Source organism: Eleginops maclovinus, chromosome 13 (assembly GCF_036324505.1).
Source record: "Eleginops maclovinus isolate JMC-PN-2008 ecotype Puerto Natales chromosome 13, JC_Emac_rtc_rv5, whole genome shotgun sequence".
Taxonomy (NCBI): Eukaryota; Metazoa; Chordata; class Actinopteri; order Perciformes; family Eleginopidae; genus Eleginops; species Eleginops maclovinus.
Window position 1 is genome coordinate 16,443,510 of NC_086361.1, and position 24,521 is coordinate 16,468,030.

Sequence of the window (24,521 nt, forward strand, 5' to 3'; positions counted from 1 at the left end):
AACCATCAACAAAGCAACGGACCTCCAGGGACTGCCTGGGGCGGCCTAATCTGGACCCCAGTTCCAACCCAATGGGTGGTCCCCCTCCCTCCTTCTCTCCTGCTCTCTCTCTTTTGGGGAGGTTGAAATATGTGCAACATGGTAGACGGGTGATGACGATGAGGCCATCAGTCACACGCAACCATGCATGTGCAAATTAACTAGACTCCATCACACACACATTTCTATACATACATATACCACATTTTCTTTGTACATGACTTTAACCACTCGGCATGTGGCTAGGTGAGAAAGCAAATTCATCTCAAAAAGAGAAGTTCAAGCAATGCTCGTTAATCATCAGCAGATAAGACTGCAACTTTCAGTTAGAGGGAGTGGAGAGAGACAGCAAAAAAGGGGGGAGCGAGGGACTGACACATTTATGCAAATGCTCACTTCAGCCATCTTGTCATTGTAGAAGTGCTAAATGAATCACTTTGAAAGTGAGAGAGAAGTGTCTTGTTCGCTTAAGCAACAGCAGTTCTCCAAAGCCCATCTGTCTGCCAGTAATGGTGGCATTAGGTGACTAAATAAGCAACTGCTTGTCTGTTGGGCAAAGGGGAAGATCCTCTTAAATGCTGTGTGTATTGGTGAACATGTGCGTGCACACAGTGAAGATTATCTGCTTTTATTAGCAAGAGGAAATACTGAATGGATGAATGGAGATTGTGTGTGTATGTGGTGGACTGATAGGGGTTTTCCAGACACAGAAACACTCATATAGAAGCAGAGATCCTGCGCTCAGGAGCATGCACACACTTACACAATCACACTTTACCTCCATGTAATTTGTGGCCCAGTCTGGAAATAAATGTGTGCTTGATTAGTTTCGGGGCTTCAGAATTCACACGTAAAAAGGTGAATTCCCGGCTAAGTATTCTTCCCTACAGAAAACGTGTCATGCCTAGTCATAAATGAACTTTAACTACTCAGAGTGAAACCACATACACTTAATATTGTGTAACACTATGTAAATGCTTTGGTTAGATGTGTCTTCCTATGAGAGTTAACGGTATATTATCATCAATCTGAATGATCATTTACTGAAATGGCCGGGGAGAAATACTGTGTAGTTTTATCTTAATCATAAAAAAGTACAGTCTTGAATCATAAGACATTACAGTTAAACGCAGTCACACAAACAGAAAAAGAGTCTGGGAGAATAAAAGTCTACATTTTGAAAGCGGCATCAAGCAAAGAATTGTCTGACAAGTCTGATGCAGGCATTCATCAGTACATCCTAATAACTGCTGTCTTAATAATGAAACCTCATTTTAACTTTTCATCAATTACACCTTTACTACTTTTCAGTTAACAGTGATCAAAAATGTGAACAATTCCAATTAATACTGTAATCCCATCACTCATTGTTTTTTTTATAAAAGCCCACAGTGACTACTTTTCCTAGCATGCCAAGAAATACAGTATGCATGACGGCTATAGAAGGGTGAAGCACCTGCTTGTGTTCACTAGCCCGGCTGCTCATCTTGTTGCGCAATGACAATATAATACAATTAAAGTTTGCATTTTTCCCCAAAGGATGTTTATATTGACTTAAGATGGCCATCTGCTGCACATTTTTCAACGAGCCTGACTTAAGTTCCCATGAGCTTTGTTAACTTGCCATCAAGAAAGTTGCATTGTCTTCACGGTACAGTATATGTCACACGTTTTGTCTGTTTGGGGTACATTATTTGAAAACTGTTGAGAAGCCTGTGCTAAAAATTGTCCTCCATTTAAAGACAATGTATAAAATTGAACAAAAACCTTATACTCAACTTGGACTCTAGACTTGTCAGGTTGATTACCAAAAGAAGCTAAAGGCATGGGTGCATACAGCTTATGAAAGTCTCGTAAATTGTGTCTTATAACAAGCCGCAGAGCTACTGTTGCTGGCTAACTTAATCTTAAAAGTCTCATCTCTCCCTATTTCAAGCTCTTCCAAAGACCCCTTTCAGCCTCCCTCTCTATTTTATCTGGTCATCAGAGCCCAGAGCTCAACAGTTGGACATCAAAGTGCCGACCGTGCAAAGGGAGGGGTGTCTGTCTCTTCTCGTCTGTCCCATCCCTGTCTGCAGCAGCCACTGAGGGATTCCTGAGACAGACCACGGGGGCCCTTGGCTCTCACTTTACACAGAGAAACCCTATCATTTGGCACATTGCAGCAGAGCTACCCGCTGATGCCCTGTAAGTGCCCCCTCCATCACATTAGATGCTTTTCATCTAACTCTCTCGAGATGGGAGTGTAGTGCGAGGCAGTGTGTGTGAGTGTGTGTGTGTGTGTGTGTGTGTGTGGTTGAGAACAGCATACATTTGAGAAGTGCAACATTTTCATTTGCAATGACAGAAGCTTACATGCACACACACTAATGTTGTTCTGAGTAATGTGCGAGAGGGAAATTAGTATTGCATTTGATAATGTAATAAGAAATTCTAGCTACATTTTCAAAGAAATAGCGGGGTAATCCAAGTCTCTTTGCATTGTACAAATTCATCGATGAGTCGTTGTTATTATCTCACTTGATAGTTATTGTATGGATTTTATTTGTCCCTTCTCTTTCGTGTTATGTGTATCTCTACATTAATAAAAAGTGGGGACATGTGACTTAAGGGTACAACGTAACATCTAAATGAGCTGTTTATGCTCAAGTACATCATTTGACTGCTATATAATCTATAACTATTGGCAACAACTTGTGTTTTATTTGACATTTGAGCTAAATGCATCGTCTCCAGTACGATTTAAAGTATTGCATTGAGATTTCAAACCAAGACTAAGGATAAGATGTAGAACTTAATGCTTACAAATGTTAACAAGTGCATTAAAGCCTATTCTGACCTACCCTATATGATATCACAAACCAATATATCAGATCATATAATATTAAGCTTTCCATATTTTTAAATACAAGTAGTGAGCTAACTTTTGGAGTCTCTGACCCAGCAATAATAGATGGTGACCCACTTTTTGGGCCTGAATCCACTAGTTGTGAACCTGTAGGCTCATCGTGTTTGTTTTGAGTCACTCTGTTTCAAGGAACTATTGGATGAGCCATTTTGAGTTGAGAAATATCAACATCGCTCACCACAGAGGTGAGGGCCATCTGGAAGCTGTAGATGCGGGCGAGACCAAAGTCGGCCAGTTTGATCTGACCTCCGCTGGTGACCAGGATGTTCTGGGGCTTCAGGTCCCGGTGAACCACGCGGTGCGAGTGCAGGAAGTCCAGCCCCTGGAGCAGCTGGTACATCATATCCTGTAGGAAACAAAACAGAAGGAATAAGAAGAGAAAGGGACGGGAGTTCTATATGCACTTGATTGAAGCTTTAGGATACTGTCATGGTGATAAAAATGACAATTGGTGTGACATTTAAGAAACCAAAAACTCCAGATGGTTGAAGTTAGATTCAACTTCAACAAGTGGAGGTGTCATGGGACAAATTCATAGTTGTCCTTGCAAAAGGTCAAAGACAGATGGCTTCATGACCCCACACCTCTACAATTAACATTTTAATTAATTCCTATGTCAAACCCTGCAAGCAAAGGCCTGAAAGACCCTTCATTGAGGAGTCTAAAGGCTGAGAGACCATGGTATGGAGGGAGTTAACTAGAGGAGGCCTGTGTCTTTTCTTGTCGACTGCAGCAGATGCTTGATAACTGACACACATTCATGATAGAGGCAGGAAGAGGCCCTGTTCTGCACAAGCATGGATCTCTGTTTCTCAGCAGCTGTCGGCTCAGAGTTAATTGGCGCTTGTTCTCTTTTAATACCCAAAAACTGACCTCACTGTGTCCATGACACACTTGCACAAGTAAAGCAGAGGAACTATGTACAAAACCAGCTTAGACTTGTTCTATTTAAACTGAACCACTCTCCAAACTGGTCCCGCACCTGTAAACAAATAACATGTCATTACAAGGGATTGTGGCCTGGCGGTTTTGGCAGAGGTATGGTCTGGATTATTTGATAAAATTAAAGTAAAGCTATTTCAGCTACAGGCCAAAACAGATGAATATGTAGTCTGCGTATGGAAATATTGAAATCTTAAGATATTCAGTTGCGGTAAAGGAGGCAAAGTTGAAAGAGAAAATAGAGTCATTTGTAAATGAAAATGCTACAATGCTGGTGGGGCCTGTACAGCCCCCCCAAAACACACGCACACTCCTTCCTTTACACACACATGCATGCCCCCAACACAAACCCCAAAAAGCCTCCGCCAAGACCTCACAAGTGACATGGACCTGAGCCCGCAGCTCTATTCAGCAGCCGACCAGCTGGTGAGTGAGTCAAAGGGGTCTGCACACTCAAGCAGAAAACATTAGCAAACGGCGTGGGGCTGGCTGCTGTGCCGGCCGTAGTGGAAGAGACGGGACGCCCCACACAATGCTGTGGAGAAGGGGAGTGATGTGTACACACAAACTGGGTGTCCATCTGACTCTGCGTTAACATAATATGTGTCTATCTACTCTTCTATGTGTGTGTGGTGGCACCTCAGACTGTGTAAGGGTGCATCTGTGTGTGTGTGTGTGTGTGTGTGTTCTCTGACCAAGGGCAGGCAGGATGCATAAACAGACCTTCCTTTCTACATCTCCATCCAGCCATGACCCAGCACAGAGGGCAGCAGACAAACAGGGCCATAGGAGAGAGGCAGGCAGTTGGTTATTGTGTGTATGTGTGTGTATGGGTGGGGGGGCTGACACAATAGCATGTCCCCCCCACCCTCCATCAGTTCCTCTACACTTTAAATAGCCATTTCAACATGCTTCCTTTCACCAGCATTTCCTAGTAAACACTAATTATCTCAGAAGTGTGACTCATGGACAAACACACAAACAATCGTGGCCCGGTTGGCCTTAGTGTCATCATCTCTGTTGTATCGATTACCTTCACAACTGGGTTATGGAAAGGCATTCCACCTATGTTTGACAGCCTATTGGAATTGCAATGCAATTATACAATAGTTAAAGAAAAGCACAATTAATAATGCCACACATTTTAGGACCACATGTTGCACCGAAGACCACATTGAACAATCTCTTAGCCTCACAAAGCTGATTTCAGCAGAACACGGCTTGCTCAACACACAACTGTCTTCAACTGGCAGCACTTCAAACTTAAAAAAACAACAAACAACTTGGCCAGGAGGAAACAAAAAACACAACAGATCCAACCCTGAAAAAGCAGGAGGACCAGGAGAAAAAGTAGTTGCAGTCAAAACATGGCTTTCTGAGTGCGCCTCCCTTTCTGATGCAAATGTACCAGAGGCAGCCATATTGTTTATTGTAGCTCTGCACAATATGGGACATCTGCCGGTTAGCGTTAGTGTAATTCCCTCCCCATGCTTCATTAACCTCCCCCCTTTATGGGCCCAGAGAATAGAGTTGTGGAGGCTTGGACGATGGTGGAGGAGGAGGGTGGGTGAGACCCAAGCGCTGGCCCGGCGGAGGAGCACTGAGGCTGGGGCAGCGTGGCTCCTTGATGTCCTTCCAGCTCATTTGATTCCTGGAGGAGGACCTCTTTCATCAATGACCATGTGGTGGGTCTAGAGTCTGAGTGAGACTGAGTGGGTGGTGGAGGGTGGTAGGGGGGGGGCTAAAAAAAAGGACAGGGGCAGAATGGGGTGCCTGGTGCTGGGGGTAGATTGATTTTAAAGGAAACGTATGCCTGTTTTTTTGGTCTTTGGCTGAACGTTTTTAAGGGTGACACTTCAGGAAAGATAATAAATGAATGAGATGTGCACAGAGTTGCTAAACTTGGGACTGTTGGACTATGATCCCCTATCATCTCCTTTAGCCGAGGGTAAATTAAACAGCAGGGAAGGGGGGGTGTTTGCGGGGTTACTGTGCAGTGTCCACTGTCCTAGAAATAACAGGGGAAGGTGCCTGTGTCATCTCTTCACTTCATCATTGTCCTTTTGTCCCCTCAAGGCTCCAGCTGTATGGATGTTAGGAGAAAGCAGCAGAAGGAGGGGTGCTATAAGGGGTCTGTGTGCTTCAAAGTGCTTGCTGTACAGTGCTGGAAACCTCTTCCCTGGAACTTTTCCAACAATAAAATTGGTGGGGAGGGATGTGTTAAACAATTTAGGGTATTTCTGAAACTCAAGAGTCTGACAAAGATGCCGTCTTCGCAGAGCAACTATCCAGTTGTGCAGGGTTATGAGCGTAAACCATATTTGAACTCATCTATTTCATGTCTTTCCTTCTTCACACGACTTCCACTTTGGGTGTACAATTTAAGTGCCACAAATAGTGTCCGCCATGATCCTCATTTGTACGACAACAGGTGTTTCGCCCTGCACCTTATTGTTGCTTCAGAACGTCAATATAATGTTTACCAGCCAAGCTAAATTAAGTAAGATGCTGATGAGTCAATTATCAAAAAGTGACAGTTCATTTTCAACCGATTGAGTAGCAAATTATTCAGCTTATGAATTTACCCTTACATGTCATTGTCAGGTAAACATTTTTGTTTGCACTAACATATTTGGAGCCTAAAATCATGATCAACACAATCACAACCCCACAAAGATACAGAAACTAAGGTCTCATGTATCAGCATCAGCAAAAACCTGGGGAAAGCCTCAGGTGTGATCTACCCGACTCGTCTACGCTTGCAAAGCATCTCACAAATATTACAGCTCCACACAAAAACTCGGGCCTGAGGTGAAAAGAAATGGTTATTCTAGCTTCAAGAACTTCTCTGTTTCAATGTGACACTTAAAACTCTTAGGCCCCCTCTCTCTAAATATAAATCTCCAATATTGAACACTATACAGTTATAGACCTTGGGGTGAAATGTGATGAAGTGATTTTGAATAAGGTATGAGTGTGGGAAAGATTAAAATAAGGGAGACAGTTATAGAGGAAAAGAGTTACGTCCATTTCCAACCTTTTGGCAGACAGATAGAAACTTAATGCTTACAGAAATGCAGGGAATATTTTTAAGTGAATTTTAGAAATTGATAAATAAGTTTTTTTGGTAAACTCGATCTACTGTGAAGCATCGTTGGCTTCCAATTAAGCACTTTTTAAACCCGAAAAAGGGACCATTTTAAAGGCTAGTTTCTCACACGTTTTCTGTGTTACCCGTCTGTAATACAGTGTAAACTTGGAAAGAGAGGGCAGAGTGAAAATAGAGAAGGCTGGGAGCCTCTAATTTGGAGCCCATCTGCCACATGTGCTGCCCTTCAAAATGCTCCGGTACTTCTGATGTTTTAGAGGGAACCGCACTGGGTCCTCTCTGGCCAAGAAAACCCACTCAGTACCAAACAGAACGGCTCCGAGACACAGAGTATTAGCTAATAGCTAACTACCTACTACCTATTTGAAAAGAAACTGTTTTTTAAGTTCAGGTTTTTTCTACAAATATCAACTGTGTATTTCTCACTGATGCAATAGTGAAGCAATCAAAAGTCATGCAGCCATTAAAGATAGATCTTCCTACTTCAAGATAACAACGGCACGGGTACCTTGATGGTCTCAGGCGGAACTCCAGGGTCAGGGGCCTTCTCCAGGTAGGTGGTCAGGTCCTGATCCACGTGCTCAAAGACCAGCGTGAGTTTGGTTTCTCGGTCCGTCCGAGAGATGGTACACACATCAAACAACCTAGAACAAGAGCAACAGGTGGAGGAGATCAATACAATTGATTCAATGAGTCAACGCGGGTCAGCATGCTTCAACAAAGCTGCTGAATCCAACTAATAAGACGTAAAATCCCTTTGTTCTCATGTCTTCATTGTTTGCACATTCTTTTGTTTTTACAGCATTTTATTGTTTTGCCAGATTACCTTCAAAATGAACAAAATGGACTTTTAAAACTTTACTCAGTAGATGGATGCATAATGTACTTTTTGGTTTTGTTCACATTTGACCAATTAAACCACTACTACTTTTATGGTTGGAGCGCTATAGAGAAAGAGTAATCTGTATATCTTACAAGCATTTAGCTAGTAAATGGTGCGTTGTTTTGTACCCTGCTCCAGAGTGACAGATGCATTGTTAATTAAAAGATAGTAAAGGCAAATGATTGCATTGATTTTGGTGCAAGATGTATGCTTATGGACACTTATTTTTTGGTTCCACTGTCGAAAGCTTCAAAAAGGCAGACCCCTGTATAATGAACATTTTAAACATTGGGACACTCAAAATTTAAAGTAAAATGTAGTGCAGTCTAAGCAAACAGAGATTGACCGAGAGTTACTCCGTACCCAGCAGTAGACGTGTCAATCAAACAGAAGTGTAACTAATGACATTTTAATGACTTGAGACTTACTGGAACACCTTAATGTAATGGAGCCCTCGTTAATGTTATTAGTTACGCCTGTGTGTTTCCTGCCATGACTAGTCAAAATGTCTGCATGAGAAAAAAAAGTCTATGATGCAGCAAAAATCACAGAACACAAGGGAGATGTTGTCTCACAAAAAAAACAATCCAGTAAAGCCTCAACATCGGGGGGTTGGAAATGTCATTGTGGTTGGTCAGTTAAGAGTCATCCATTCTTAGACATTGAATCTTATGACAAGAACCTGTGTCTGGACCCTTGGCTATGGTTATTTTAAAGACACTTTAAAGAGCAAAATGTACAAGTTTGGAGAGCAGAATTATGTTGTGCTGCTGGAACTCTGATAACATTGTGTCAGGTTGCACGGAAAAAGTACTTCTTCCCAATGCTTTAAAACATTTAAGCCTCAAACTCCAGTGTTTATGGTTGTGTTTCACTAGGCAACAAACTAAGGCCAAGAATCCAGATTATTTCGGCAGACCTGCCAAGGCAGGCTTTAGTGAAAAGCTGAAAAAAAAGCTATCCAGTATGTCCTCTTCAAAGAGCTTGGGGACCACAAGCAGCATTCCTCAAAGAGCACTATGACAACTCCTGATGCTCCATGGGAAGTCGAGTGGACCTAGTAGCTATTACAGAGGCAGCATCTTTCACCACCACAACACAGGAGACGAAAGGAGCCATGATGGATTACTATCTGACAAGCTGTGTTAGGATACAAAATATTGGTTTACTGTAACCCAATTACCTTTAAAGTATGCCATTTTTGTCTAAGTGAATAAGCCAATGATATGGCAAATATGATTTGTAAATACAGGTTAAATTGGTTAGCTATAAAACATCAAGGCGATGACTTTTCTCTCCCATAACTTAGACTCAACCCATGACTGCAATACATTTATTGACCCACAATAAAACAATATGTTATAAATTATGTTCAGGCCTTTTAATAGTGCCACCCAATGGGTTCCCTTAACATTTTTAAATGATGTCAACTGATGAGGGTATCGTAGTTTTAACGTCCAACCTCAAAACACTTGAGTGGATTGAAGTCCACCATGACAGCTAACAGAGAGACAGTGACCCTAATCAACGTTTTTTTCAGGGCATGTGTTGCTATAAATCACTAGCTAATCTACATAAGCTGTTTAAAATGGAAGCATGTGAAGAAACGAGTAAATCTCTCCAGAAACGCTTTCATTCCTATCCAACGAGGCATCATGCGTTCCTGCCAACACCCTTGTAATCAGCGGACCTGGAAATGCTGGAGTGAGAGGCAATTCATTCAAGGTATTAGTACTGTGCATGATGTCACAGAATAAATGGCGCTCTCCTCTTGAAGCACTGGGGTTAAACGCCCCTCACGGCTCGATTGTTGGGCTACAATGGGGGCTCTCAGCAGACACTGAACATATGGAATGAATAATGGGCCTCGTTACTAACATCCAGGGGTTGCCTGGAGTCACACAGAAGGCCCACAATGCACCCTTCCTAGCCTGGGCTGTTTTGCTATGCTGGTTAGCTAAACTGGCTCTGAAAGTTCAAAGAGCAGATGGTTTGTACTCTTGAACTGATTTATTGCAACAAATAGTACTTCATGTTATTTAAACTAAAACTACCACAATAGGGCACAAAGACTGTTCAACCACTAAATAAAAATGACCCAAGAAAACATATTCCTGATGATTTATTCGTCTGTCAGAAAGAACAAAAGCAAATTGTGATCTTGTTAACAGAAAACCATTATGCAGTATCATTCATTTATGCACAGGGGAATTATTGTTAAATGCACAAAAGCACAAGCCATGCGCCTGAAATTCATTTAGGGATTCCCCTTCAATCCCACAGCTCTCCATATTCTAAATATAAAAAAAAGTACAAGCAAGGTCAGATCCTTGGCTAGTCCCAACACGTGACGCAGTATCTGACTGCTGACCTCCGCAGAACAATTCACTTCAAAACTGAAAGAAAATGGCCTCTGTGAGCGGGGCACAGAGGAAGCTAGGCTGTAAAGTGACTTGTCTCTATAATGGTTTATTCCATCTAACTTACAGTAAGTGAGCTGTGAGACAGTCTTGCTGAAGGGCAATTTGACAGCATTGATTAGCATTGATGGGCAAACACTCGCATTGAATATATAAAAAAAACGTATTCTAAAATACTCACTCACTTTATAGCTGTAATGATTTGTCAATTAATTGATAAGTCAATAGGAAGGTGTCAACACTACAATACAGTGTAACCAGCAGCAGCCGTTAAAATATGAATATATTAAGCTCCTTTCCTGATATTAAACGAAATATCCTTGGGTTTTCCGTTGGTGAAGATGTGACGCTTATGCAAGCTAAGGACATTTTGTTGTAATTTCTCAAAATACATTCTACAGACAACACAATGAATTGCAACACAATTAATCAATCAAAAGTAAAGATTCAACCTGTTATTATAACTAAACTGATTAGTGATTACATCTTTTTTTATGCAAAATAGCAGAAAATGCAGGTTTCAGCTTTCCAAAATGGAAGACTTCAAATGAAACGGACTATATTTGAGTATTGACTTTCCAAAACAAGAAATTTACAAACACAACTTTGGAGAGTGTTCCCCATTAATCGTTATATAAACCAATCCATTAGTTGAGAAAATAATGGGTACATTATATGATAGTTCAAAAACACTTGTGTATCTCTAGATTACTTTGAATGAATTGCCAGGTACAAATCCAATTGATTGTCCAGACCTTAGATTTAAGAAAGGCTGAAAACGGCATAGGTATGATCAGGCTGAGGCGCGGTCATCACTGACAACTGCATTTGAGTATTGGTAACCTAAAATACTATTACCCTTACACATGTTTATTATATACTTCTCCAGATAAACCTGCAACCTAGCCTTTTGTCGGGCGCACGTAACTTAGGATGCATCTTTCAGCCAGAGCTGAGTCGGGTAACTCTTTTTAAAGGAACGTGCATTAATGTAAAAAGGGGAGGTTTGACACTAGAATTGAAACTAAGAATACAGACATGGCTGATGAAAATGGAAAAAGTTCTGTTCTGACAGGTGTGCACTTACAGCCCACGTTCAGTAGCAACCAATTGTTATTCAACCCCTATTTTCACAGAGTCAGCATAACCGCAATTGAAGCAAAAACAGTGGGCAGTATGAGTGTTTGCCTAACCCAAAGGTCATTTGAGTCAGTATGTTTGACACTTGAGACCATTCAAATACAGTACTGCGTGTTTCCATCCCAAAACACGTTTATCTTACACTGTCTGCATCTCTATCTGACATAAAACACACACACACACACACTGCAACCCACCTCTCCCCTGACTTACCTGACAACATTGGGGTGCTCAAAGGCTTCCAGCTGCCTCAGTACCGCCACCTCCCGGATGGTGGAGAGTGGCATCCCCTCTTCCGCCGTCTGGACCCTGACTCTTTTTAGGGCTACAAAGCGCCCCCCGTTCTTCAAATCTCTCGCCTTGTACACTTTCCCATAAGCACCTTCTCCAATCTCGGCCACGGGTTCATATTGAGTACCAGCACCTTCTTTGTCCATTTTTGCAGATTTTTTTTCTCGTCTCTCGTTGAAAATATTGAGGGGAATCCCGGCGAGGTTGACGAGCCGGAGAGTTTCTCACAAAGGCATATTCACAGAAAAAAGTTGGCACATGCAATGCCTAGATGACAGGGAGACACAGATGAAGGAAGACACCATCTTTGTCAGTTTTGGTCAAACTGGGCTCCAGGTAGGCATTAACAGGACTGTCATCATGTTTTATTCCGACTATCAACACAAGAGCCCCGGTTTGAGTCCCAACTTCACTCCTCCTCCCGTTACGCATAGAAACTCATGTCCTACTACCTCTTACTCAAAGTAATGTAAAATAATTCAAATTAGCCACATTTAGCCACGCTGTTTAAGCCAAGTTTGCACCAAATAAACACGCATTCAGAAATAACCCTACATGCGACGCTGTTACAGTTCATGAGGGCTGTCTCACTTTGTTAAAGGAAATTAAGCTTTTAAAGAGCGCACACAAACAAGAGCACATACGTTACAAACGAAGCTGTGTTAAGTTGACATAGTAACAAGCTATTTGTTTCTCCTGTCCTGCTTTATCAAAGTTTCAGTTTGAGGCGACACAAACTTTTGCGAGCACGTGGCTGTCTACTGATTGCATTGTCTGGACTTCCTACAGCAACAGTCCTTTAAAAACACTTTAAATCTCACATTTCAAACCACAAATAGTTGCAAATGTGTAGAACAATGCAGTATCGGAGTTTTAAAGTAGTTTTCATTAGCTTGGATAGCGTCCATTAATTGTTTCTAATTTATTTGTGCGTGGAATCAAAAAGGCTCATTTAAATTCTAGCAAACCAGGGAAATGCCCTTTTCTGTTTCTTAAGTGATATTGGATTGCAAAGCAACATTTCTAGCCTGATAACAAACATTTTGGCACACATTTCTGCATAGATATCCCCCACTCTCGGTGTTTACCTTGGTTTATGTTGTCAATAAAATGTCGTGACGTCGGCATGTCCGATCAAATGCTGAGGAGGCATTCGTTTTTCGGATAAAAATGTCCTGTATCAAACGCATACCTGTCCACTGTCCGCCATGCGGGGGCCACACAGGTAGTTGGACGGTGCAGGCTCTAATCCCCCATCCCTCAGACTGCACCAGCCCAGGCAGAGACACTCAACGAGGGAGGAGGAGAAGCAGGGGGAGGAGGTGGTGTACTCACACACTCTCACTGCAACTTTGTGTGTGTGTGTGTGGGTGGGGGGGGGGTGTGGGGGAAGAGGGCGTCGGATGGGGGGGTCATAGGACAAAGGCAAACGCGTGATACAGCCTTCCAAAAACCACGCTCTTCTTTGGATTTTCTCCTTTCTTTCTTCTTTTTTTTCTTCCATATATCCCCGGATAGGCCTATGCAATGCAGCCCCGCTCCTCGCCTGTGAGCTCCGTCTCTGCCTGGCTTTCCCACGCCGGCTGAATGTGGCCTGACCCCCTTCAGAGAGGTTTGACACGGAGCGGGGACATTTCCGCATTCCTCCCCGACTACAAAGCCACGCCGCCTCCTTTTTGCTCTCACTCGGCCTCCTCGGTGCTTTTACCATTCATAGTCCTCTCCTGCGGGTTTTGTCTCCTGTGTCAAAACCGGGAACACCGCAGGGATCGTGGAGGGGAGAGAGGCCGTGTATTGGATGGACGGCCACACTATCTATCTCCCTCTCAGGGCTTTGAGGGACTCCTTCGGAAACAATGCGCCACTGGGGATGCAATGTGACAAGCTTGCCCTATATGGTCCCAAATGGGTCAGGTTCAAGGCCCGGTGGCTTGATCTGCGGCAGGGGGACTCCTCTGCTCCGGTGGTCGTCTACAAGGCCCCATCATGCCCCCACGACCGGCGTGGTGACCATGTGGGCTACTAGATGGCACAATTTTTTATTTTGAGTTATTGGTGAAATCTTCCTCACATCCTTTGATTAGTTAAAAACAAAACAAAAAAAGATTGTTATTAATTTCCCGAATGTAATAGAAAACATGAACAAGGCTATTCAAAATAATCAAATAAAAATAAAAAAATGAATTAAAATGTACACCTTTTTTAATTATAAACATCTAAATTACTATACACTGCATCTTATTTTCACTTATTGAACCCTAAACAATGAACATTTAAATATATCATTAATTTCTCAAACAATTTCCTTCATTTGTTCCTTGATTTTTTAAATATGGTTTCTTGCTTACTTTTTTCCATGTTTAATTAAAATCCAAGCTGTTTTTCATACTATATTAGGAGTTGACATTTAAAACATCATTCTCAATATCAAAGTTTTCAAAACTCTGACACAAAGAAGAATTTCACATGTTTACCCCCTTAAATGCTGGATACGGTTTAGACATGACAAGACTTGATGTCAGATTATCCCAATGAATAGCCAATTACAGACGTGTAACCCAACCTCATTAACATAACTTCATTGGAAGACGCTCACAATATCAAAGGAAAGACATTCCCCTGGCGCTATTATTTACATGCAAACTTGTCTTGCATGCTGCTTGTAGAATCTACTGATTTCTATTGAAAAGGTTAAGTAGGGGGAGATAATGACATGGAAGTATGTACAACAATCTCCCCTGCCCAACTTTATAGGCAACCCCAAATTTAAACAATTTACATCACAAAACAAACAATGCAGACAATGTTTCCCAGACCAATTACTGTAAATGTGGGCATTTACATTTCTTCATCATCATTGTTCATGTGAAATCAGTTCTGAGAGCCATCGCCCAGATTGAATACATTAGCATGCATATTTCTTATCTGAAAGAAGAACAAACCAATTAGGCCCGTTGTGTGCGGTACAAAGAGGAGAGACAACCACAGTCATTGATTAGTCAATATTTGACATACAAACTTGTTTTTCTTAAGTTTCCACAGTCTGACTTATTTTAGAAAATATGATCTAATAATGAATAATCTTGTTTTTATACTTTTTATTTCTTGAATGTGCATAATGAACAGGGTGAGAACAGCAACCCGTTCATCTTGATTTTTAGACACACGTTGCCTAAAATGTGCTTATGTAGATTTGGTGATTTACGGTACTTACCAGATTGTTACTCAAACATGGCATTTCTTATTTCTATTTAATGTTTTGTTTTCACACAGACATGCATGGTCTGTTACTCAATACAGATCCTTGAGTAAAACAGTAAAATAACATTTAGAAATACTCCCTGACCAAAAAAGTTCGGCTTTAAAAAAAAAAGCACTTTAAAGTGTTTTTAATTGTTTAAATGTAAGTGATATAGGACGTAAGGGGTTACTTTAAATATTTAATTTGAGTATATTTTTAACATTATCTTCTGCTGTTTTTTTCAGGAGTTTGTAGGAGCAGAGATGATTTGTGAAATCAAAATTAAGCTTCACAAATTGGACACAATACAATATTTGACACATGTATCTCTTTAACCTTCAGATTTGTATTTAAATGAAACCATCTGGATAGTTTTTTTGAAGACCAACATGCTTATCAAAACTTCGGCACTAGTTAAGAACCACAAATCAATTTCCTGCCTGACCAGCATTTCAGCTCAGTATTCCTGAGAATTTCCTACTGGCAGCCATAGGAGCATTATAGCAATGCCGGTTAAAAAAAGCCACACCTTAACAGTTGATTCTGATATTAAATTAGAATTGTTGTAAGACAAGCTTTCTCTGCTTGGCTTTTGGCTTCTGTTTATTTAAAAAAGAACTTCTGATGCTGTTTGCCATTTTGTTGTTTGCTTTGGGATGCATGCTTAACGTCTGGCACTGTGTTGCAACATTGGTATAGAGATTGACAACCAGAAACTTATTGTGTCTTTAACACTATAGCAAATATTTTTCAGACAGCTCTTTGAAACAGTTCCTTAAAGAGGTCCAGAAATAAGCTCTTTCTGTATACTTCAAACACAAGACACTGCAAGGTGTTTTGGGCGGATTTTCGCTCAATCTTCGTGTTGAAGTAACACTAAATTAGAAGCAAAAATGTCAGATGGACACCAAACGTTTTATTTGTGAGGGCAATGCTTGTTGCTTTTACGGGTTTATTTTTTGGTGTTTAAGAGATGGTAGACGTCCAGTATTAAAGTGCAAATCCTTTAAAATATCTTATCAAATCTGTTTACTTATAAACAATAAAACGAAAGAAAAAAACTGAAATATTTACATTTAAAGCTCAAACTTAAAGCTGCTTTAATTGAATTTGTGTGTATTTGCGGCAGTGGAACACGTTGTAAACAGACCATGGACACATAGTGTATAATGTTACCTATTCAGCAGACTCAGAGCAACATTAGCATTTATTTTGAGCCGTGTTTGCTGTCCACCTTGGAAATGGAATCGAATATTCCCTCATTAAGTCTGTTATGGTGTCCAGCTACACCCAAGGCAAATATCTGGCTATAGTTAAGTATTCCATGATTACAGGTAGGTGCTAACTTTTAATCTTCAGTGTTTGCTAGAAAAAGGTGCCGTGGATGGACCAGGTTTTTTGTTACATGTAATTCATAGTCATTTGGCACTTATGTTGATATGAAAAACAATGATGAGTGCAGTTAGATTTCTCACCTTGAGGGAATTAGCTCATCATTTGAGGCTAGTACAGTAATTACATGTTGTCATATTTTCACTGAATGTGTGATTTGAGTCATAATGTGCTGCTGCTTCTGAGCACCCCCAAGAAGGACAGCAAAATCTTTCCCTCAGACCCTGAGGTGTGTGTGTGTGTGTGTGTGTGTGTGTGTGTGTGTGTGTGTGTGTGTGTGTGTGTGTGTGTGTGTGTGTGTGTGTGTGTGTGTGTGTGTGTGTGTGTGTGTGTGTGTGTGTGTGTGTGTGTGTGTGTGTGTGTGTGTGTGTGTGTGTGTGTGTGTGTGTGTGTGTGTGTGCACTTGGCAGCTGCTGATCAGTCCAGCCAAGAGAGAATTACGTCCCTCCCAAGGGGGACGAGGCAGGCCAACAAGGGACAGGTGACTCCCAGTCTCTCCCAGATCGTCTTACACCCACCCACACACATACAGAGAGAGGGAGAGATTGATTGTGGGCCTGTCTACCTGTCCCGCCTAAATAGAGGGGGATGTCCATGCCACCAGGCATAGGGTACAGTGATAATAACCTCAAGTCTTTAGGTGGACAGCTGACACACCTGGGGAGGAATCTGATCTAGTATGTGTGATATTGGATTCCTTTTTACATTCCCAATCCCAATTGTTAGGATTTACAAGCATCACTTAGTCAGCAGTGTGACTCAGGTCTTGCTCACCTATCGGCAGTTTAATATTTAAGCGAAATCTTGGGTAGAACAGACACGTTGCCGCCACACAATCCGAGCCTGTTGTGTCCCTGACTTGATTTCCTCTCTTCTTCTTCTTTCTTGTCGAGCCAGACTGAAGTCCAAGTGCAAGTAAAGCCCCCTTCTCTCCTCTTCCCTTTGCCCGTCTCCTCTCCCTGGCACCGGCCCCCAGACACAAGCCTCTTTCTGTTGGGGCATCGCCATGGCAACCAAGCCACTAACTTGAGGAGGCGACATAAAAACCTGCTCTTTTAGGGGACACAGGAACACCTGCCACCTCCTCCGATGGGGAGGGCTGGGCTGGACGCTTAGCCATGAACACACACACACACACACACTTACATACAAATTCATGTGGGCACGAATGCACACACACACACACACACACACACACACACACACACACACACACACACACACACACACAAACACTCTCTATCTCACACACCCGCACAACCATAAACAGAGGATCAGTGTAACATTCAAATGAGACCTTTAGCTAACATCTGCTCCCCTTTAGAAGCTCTTTTATCTTCCAATAAGAACTCATGTTGTTTGCTGGCTTCTTAACTCGTGTTCTAGCAAAACAAGAAAATAGTTTATGACAAATTATCCAGTACTCATAAGATTTTCTTTCCATACTATACATCTTGATAGTTCTTTGTTAAAGCAGTGGTTACTTAATGACATTACTTGTTATCATGGAGAATCACCAGGGGTATATACAGCTTGCAATACATAAAGATACTTACAGCAACCTGTACCTGTGACCTCATTAGCTGAGTCTTGCCTAGCAACTGTTAAACTTTCCTACACCTCAGACACTCCCTGATACAGAGAACATTCTCTTGTATCAGCCCCTCTAAAGCTCACAGTTGACTCACTGTATCTTTTTTGTTTAATCTGTTTATAGACTAAATGACCAAATATAATGTGTAATTAGTTAGCTCATGAGGCACTACACAGATTTGCAATTAATTCAACTTTATTTGTATAGCATGTTTCATTCAGCTTACAGTGCTGCACAGGTGACAAAACCCAAAATATGACCAAACAAGTATAGACAGTGGAAGAAAATCAAATAAAAACAATCAAACAATAACAGACCAATGTTTGGTTTTAAACTTTAAAAAATGAATACATTTTACTGCTTTTATTAAATGTTGTAAGTAAATACAATAAATTGGGGAATGTCCATAAATCATTGATGGAGCTAAAGCTAACAGGCGATCAGCTTAGTTTAGCATAAAGACTGGCAGTTAGCAAGCCTCTGCATTAAGTTACTCGAACGAAATGCTGTGTCAGCATTGCATCTTTGCTGTGATTATTTACTCTATTTTGAGGTGGCGCTTTAATCATAAGCATTTCATTTGTTGCCTAATCTTTTATTCTAATGAATCAAAACAGATTTTCAACATGGCTTTAATAACCTTATGGGCAGATAACATATGTTGGTTGATAAACACAAAGTAGTTCAGTTGTCATCTTTCTCAAGGCCAATGGCTGAAACTTCCTCAATCAGACAGCAGTTTAAAGCTCACGCAGCCCCTTTTAAAGGCCCCAATCAACAAGTGTCAGTTTGGGGTCAGCCGGCAAGCCGAGCTGCCTGCGTCCTCCTGCTACAGGCGGAATATTCTGGAGAGGCTGGTGAACCTCTGGTGCCTGGCTGCTGTTCATTAAGAGTATTAATGATTAACTGAGAGTGCCATTGTCCCCCGGGCCAGCTGTCCCTGCTCCTACGTTGATCCACTCCGATGCCTCTGGGCCACTAAACTGGCTCCATTCATGTGCTAAAGTGACAGCTGCTCCTCACATTCCTCAGAAAATTAACTGCAGGAGAAGGGGGGAAAAAACAAGCTGGAAGCAAATGAATAATATTTAACAGATTGTTGTTGTTTTTTTTTTCAAAGATGGATTGGTGATGAATGGGTGGATCGGAAGGATTATTTCAAGCCTGTGCGGTAATAGTTAAAGAAGCGGAAGATGGGGGGGATAATGGTTGCTGTGTCGGCGCTGAGTCACTTAGGGGATGTGATTTACGTGAACTCAGCAACTTTATTGTTGAGGTGAAAGCCATCAAGTAGGGTTCATGCTATATTTAACAAATTAAAAATGCAATATGAAAATGTAAAGTCACTGTAGGCTGAGCTTTTTGTCCCAATTAAATGTTTCTTAGAACATAATCCTTATTGATATTGAAATAGAAATTTGCTTTGGTTAACATTCTTAGTGGCATTTAAGGTATTACTGTATATCTGAGATTGAGATTTGCTGCTCGTTCAAAATTAACAAATGATAATCAACTCTGTTACCGTCAATAAAATGTCAAATAAAAAGACAGACAGAAAGTACATTTTCCCTGGCATTTGTGCAAAATGAACAATGCGAGCAATCATAACTTGTATTATCCTGTATTGTTTTACAACATCTGTAGTAAAAAAAACTGTTATTTCATCTTTCCGCTGGGAAAGGACTTTTATTAGACCTTAAAAGGCACCGCGGGTGTTGCTCTGGTATCTGCGGCTCTTGTGTTGTGAAGAATTGTTATTGTTCCACCTGGGAACAATTATGCCATCTTGTCTGTAATCAGTTGAGTGGTCACAGATACTGTAGGTGCATGCTGTGGGAGTGAAGGACTGTGTTACTGACAGCATCTGCTCTTACTGTCCCCTTTCCTTTTATTTGTACCAAACCTCCTTGGAGACAGGTGGGATCTAATGACTGGAAACATGATAGTTGTTTTCCACATCTCTTCAAATTAGAGGGTCTCTTTCTGTTTTTATTTATTGTTTTTGCTCAAGTCAACACATATTTTACATTCCAGTTGTGTTCCTGGATGTAACCCTGAAATAGCAGAAACACCACACAAACACAACAAAAGCTTTAGAGTAAAAAACAAAGACTGAAGGTTTTTAATTATGAGTTTATCAGCTCATGGTGTTTTGGAGCTGTTGATACAACTCTGTGGTTTTCTTGTGTAGCAGAGTTGCTATGCAATTTTTCTCTTATAAAATGTGGGTGAGGGTCTAGCCGCTCTGTTCCTCTTTGCTGTATTTGCAGTATGTCGACATGAGACTTTTCCTCTTGCCACATTAAGAACATTATGACTGATGAACCACCTGCTGCAACTAAACTTTCTCTAAAGACCAACTGTATTTGTCAGACCTCTGTAAGGCTGTCACATAATATGACTTATTTGGGTCTCTGCATTTTAAGGTGTGATTTACTAAAGTCCCTGCCTTGAAATACTGGTGAATCAGTCTGACTGGAAGATACTAAGCACCTTATTTGTTACAGATTATTGACTTAATCTGTATCAAAATATCCCAAATCAATAAACTATCATAAAAAGCTGTCCATCTCTGTCCATGATAGTAAAATAGGTTGTTATTTTCTATTACAGTTATGTTCCATTATTTTGTAAGATAAGCTATGCATTTATAAAAAATAAATCTAATCAAATGAAGGAAATAAGTTTGAAAATGTGTGAATGTAGAGCTGCGCTGGTTTTGTGTATTTGGGTGTGAGAACGAGTATTTCTTCTTTTGTGTAGACTGTTTGTAAGTCTGTAAGCTACCGAACAATGACAGCTCTCACACAGAAAAAATCCTAAGAAGATCATACAACTTGTAAATTTGGCTTGTTTTACTTCTGTTCAACAACCCCTATCAATACATCTCTCTTTTTTGACAGGAACTATGTAATCTCACACTTCTACTGTGCACAAGTGGGAAATACTTTACCGTGACACCTCCGGGGAGGGAGGGTGAGACCACCAGATGTTTTTGCATTATTTGAATATTTTTGATTAATGGCAAAGTCCTCTAGGAGCAGCCACCACCTAGTTTCGGTGGATTCACAATAAGCATTAACGCCTTCTATGACAGGAAAGAGGCCAATGAAGTGGCCGCGGTATAAATCGAAAGTGTGTGCGTGTGTGCGTGTGCGTGTGCGTGTGCGTGTGCGTGTGCGTGTGTGTGTGTGTTCAGGGCCGGTTGTTTTGAGTCTTACCTCCCATGGCAATTCCAAAATACAAAACTGCTTTCAGGAAATGAGAAGTACTTGAGGCATGTCTTTTGCAGAATGTCACCTTTTTCTTCTCAGGTTACTTGAGGCTGTTACTGAGCCAGTCAGGCTGGTCAATTAAGGTTAATATATCTCCTTTTACCGTTTGATTGGTGCAAGCTTAGCATTGTTTTCCTTCGCTTTACGACTATGTGAAGCAAATCCGACATGCACAGACCTGAGCAAAGGGAGTACTGCCTTTCGGCCTGGGATTGTGGACTGTCTTAACAGCCAACAGTTTACTGCCAGGGAACATAGAGGTGGTTGTGTCCATTTGACTCTGTATGCATGCACGTGCACCCACCCTAAAATAAAAACACACACCAGTTTGGTTTGTGGCATGTGCGACATAAACACCTATTTTTCATAGATGTGTTTGTGTATGTTGGACGAAACGCTGCTGGGGAACTAATGAAAATCATGACTGCAATGGAATAACTGTGAACTTTCATTTCTCTATTTTAGTAAATACACCACTAGACATTTAACTTAGTCATGTCTAGAGCAGATGCTTTGCATAATTTAAGTCTCTTTTTCCTTTCCCCAAAGCATAAAATGATGTGTCATAAAAGGCACCCCTTTCAGAGTAAGAATCTTGGATTTTTTTTAAATCTCTCTGAGGAGCAATACACTGGAAAACAGGAAACAAGATAATATGTCAGTGTGTGCATATGGGTGTCAACTATGCAAACACTACTGTTAAGGAACGTTTTTTTATCAGCTCTACACCTGCAATTGACAGACACCATCTCACGTGCGCTGCAATGCATGAGTTATTTAAGTGAGGAATTTAAATTCAGTATGGGCTCAATCATATTTACGCTATGTCTTTTAAATTAAGAAACCATTTACTCAACTGTGATGAGGCAATGATAGATGGGGGAGTGCACACAGACTGGGTAAGAATGCAGCTCCTGTAGATGTACATAGAGCAATGCAGCTTTGGGTGTGTTTAGTTTTGAAGACACAAAGTCTTTGACTGGAAGCAGAAGAGGATCTGGGTTGCAGGCAGCAGGATTTGACAAGCGGCTTATTTCCTGTCATTGAATGCGGGTCACATGGCGAGTGCGTGGGCGCGAGATAGTGGAATGCATTAAAGGGGTGAGGCTCTTGACATCAGATACAGCCTCACACACACATAGCATTACTTGCAACTTAAAGGGGGACACAAAATATAGCTCATAGACATGTTTGCTTTGGGATAAATACACACACACAATGTTTTAACTGATGTTGAAAGTTCAGGGTGGCTCTATTTGAAAAGATTTGCATTGACCCGCGGTGTCCTGGGTCAAACACTTGGTTCATGAAGTCAAGGTGCTATAGGCGACAACAGTCAGATCCAGAGAGTGATAGGAGGGTTCAACGGTTCAGCAGTAAAAGAAAAAGTGCCATTCACATGTGAACATGAGGGAAAAACATGCGCCTGCATCCACCCACACACACGCACGCACACACTGCGCAGCGTGTGTGTCCAACATTCTGTTTCCCAGTGTTATAAATCTTTGTGTGTGAATGAAACATTGCCATCCAATCAAATCACTCAGAGGCCATGCAGACATCCCCGCCCCTTTGCTTCCTCAATGCTCCACTTAACCCCACTCTCTCTCTTTCTCTTGTTCGCCACCAGACATAGGTTAACATTTTCTACCTATAACAATTTCAAGTTGTCATTCAAGGAGAGACATCCTCTTATGAACAACCTCGAAGGCACAACTGTACGTGACCTCTTCTCCTTTTAGCTGCACAGTAATGGATTGCATGTGTGCTTGCTAGCTTTTCCTATGATTCTTTTTTAGCATAACTTGATCTTGTGTCAGATATAAGTCACTGTCACAGATGTGTTCTTCCTGCACTCCAACACTCTCACTGATGAAATTGGAGGACTTTTAACTTTGTAGTTGATTTATATTTTATGCCACATTTTAACGGATTGAGACAGAAATATGAATGGGAGCCCAAGTATATACCACAGTAGGCCGCTGACACCCTATGTGGCCCCACTGTAACGACTGCTCCAGACACACACACACACACACACACACACACACACACACACACACACACACACACACACACACACACACACACACACACACACACACACACACACACACACACACACACACACACACACCCACACACCCACACACACACACACACACACACACACACACACACACACACACACACACACACACACACACACACACACACACACACACACACATAGACACACACATGCACACACGTGTGCCAATAGTGTGGCCTTGATGTGGGCTTGTGTGCTGTGTCTGCTCTGAGTGTCTACAGCTGGAGACCAAGGCTGCAAGAGGAGAGGGGGAATGAAAAAGCAGGAGAGGAAGGATCAAAATTAGAAGAAGTAGAAGATGAAGGAGCTACAAGACTAAGGAAAAAAAGATAATATGATGAGGTGGAAGAGTTGGAGTCAGCGGGAGGCAAAACAGTCCAGAGACTTGTGGTAAAGTGTGGCAACATTCACAGACATGGGCTGGGAGGCTGAAAATGGAAAATGTGACATGTTTTAGCAATGTATGAGGGCCCCCATTTGAGGTTGTGTGTGTGTCCGTGTGTATGTGCATGTGCGTTGGTGGGTGTGTCACTAAGCTTCTGTGTCCTGGTTTTTGGTTGGGCGGTCCAAAAAGGCCACACCAGGCCATACCAGAGTAATACAATTTGCCAGATAGTTCCTGTTGATTCCTTCATTCATGATAATGTTAGAGGAATAGAATGTGGGACAAGGTTCAGGGATGGCGAATTCTGACTAAGCAGACATGTGAGACCTCATTACTGAACACCCATACTGCTGTCAACAACATTTGTGTATTAAGCCTATTTAAATAACCTTTATTTAAACATGACAATCCAAGGGGGATTAGTCCTGGGCAAGACGAGCAGTGGCACAACTAAAAACACATAGACAGAAAAAACAATAAAGTAACAAACACAAATAGGAACCAAAATTCAAGCATGGGACATTTATTAACAATAGCATCTTAGAGATTTGCCTCTTAGTCTTTCATTTAAAAGCGATCAACAATCCAGTTTCAAGTCTTTTATTCAACATCATTAAGACCAAAGGCGCATAGTCATACTGTATCTGACATAGAATTATACGTCTGTAACGCAAAGTCAGATCATTTATTCTATTAATTACTAAAGGCAAAACTCTCAGAATGGAAACTCATACACACGTGACAAAGGGCGTACATACACTTGATTTGAAGGGGTCCAAAACCAACAAAAAAAGTTTGTGAACCTCTGCC

General features: G+C 41.4%; 1 protein-coding gene across 2 annotated transcripts in view; it reads right to left on the reverse strand.

Moving 5' to 3' along the window:
• The window catches only part of cdk6 (cyclin dependent kinase 6), a 30,263-nt gene extending 16,698 nt beyond the window's left edge, over positions 1-13,565 (reverse strand). Inside the window, exons 1-4 of one of the 2 annotated variants that reach the window (XM_063899070.1) lie at positions 12,925-13,565; positions 11,655-11,999; positions 7,507-7,642; positions 3,126-3,293 (exon numbers count right to left, since the gene is read on the reverse strand). In XM_063899070.1, coding sequence (XP_063755140.1) covers positions 3,126-3,293; positions 7,507-7,642; positions 11,655-11,878 — 528 coding nt within the window. In that variant the 5' untranslated portion in view covers positions 11,879-11,999; positions 12,925-13,565. Of the gene's footprint in view, positions 1-3,125; positions 3,294-7,506; positions 7,643-11,654; positions 12,000-12,820 lie in introns of both variants that reach the window. The other variant, XM_063899069.1, reaches the window with a different exon arrangement.
• Positions 13,566-24,521: the final 10,956 nt, after the last annotated feature.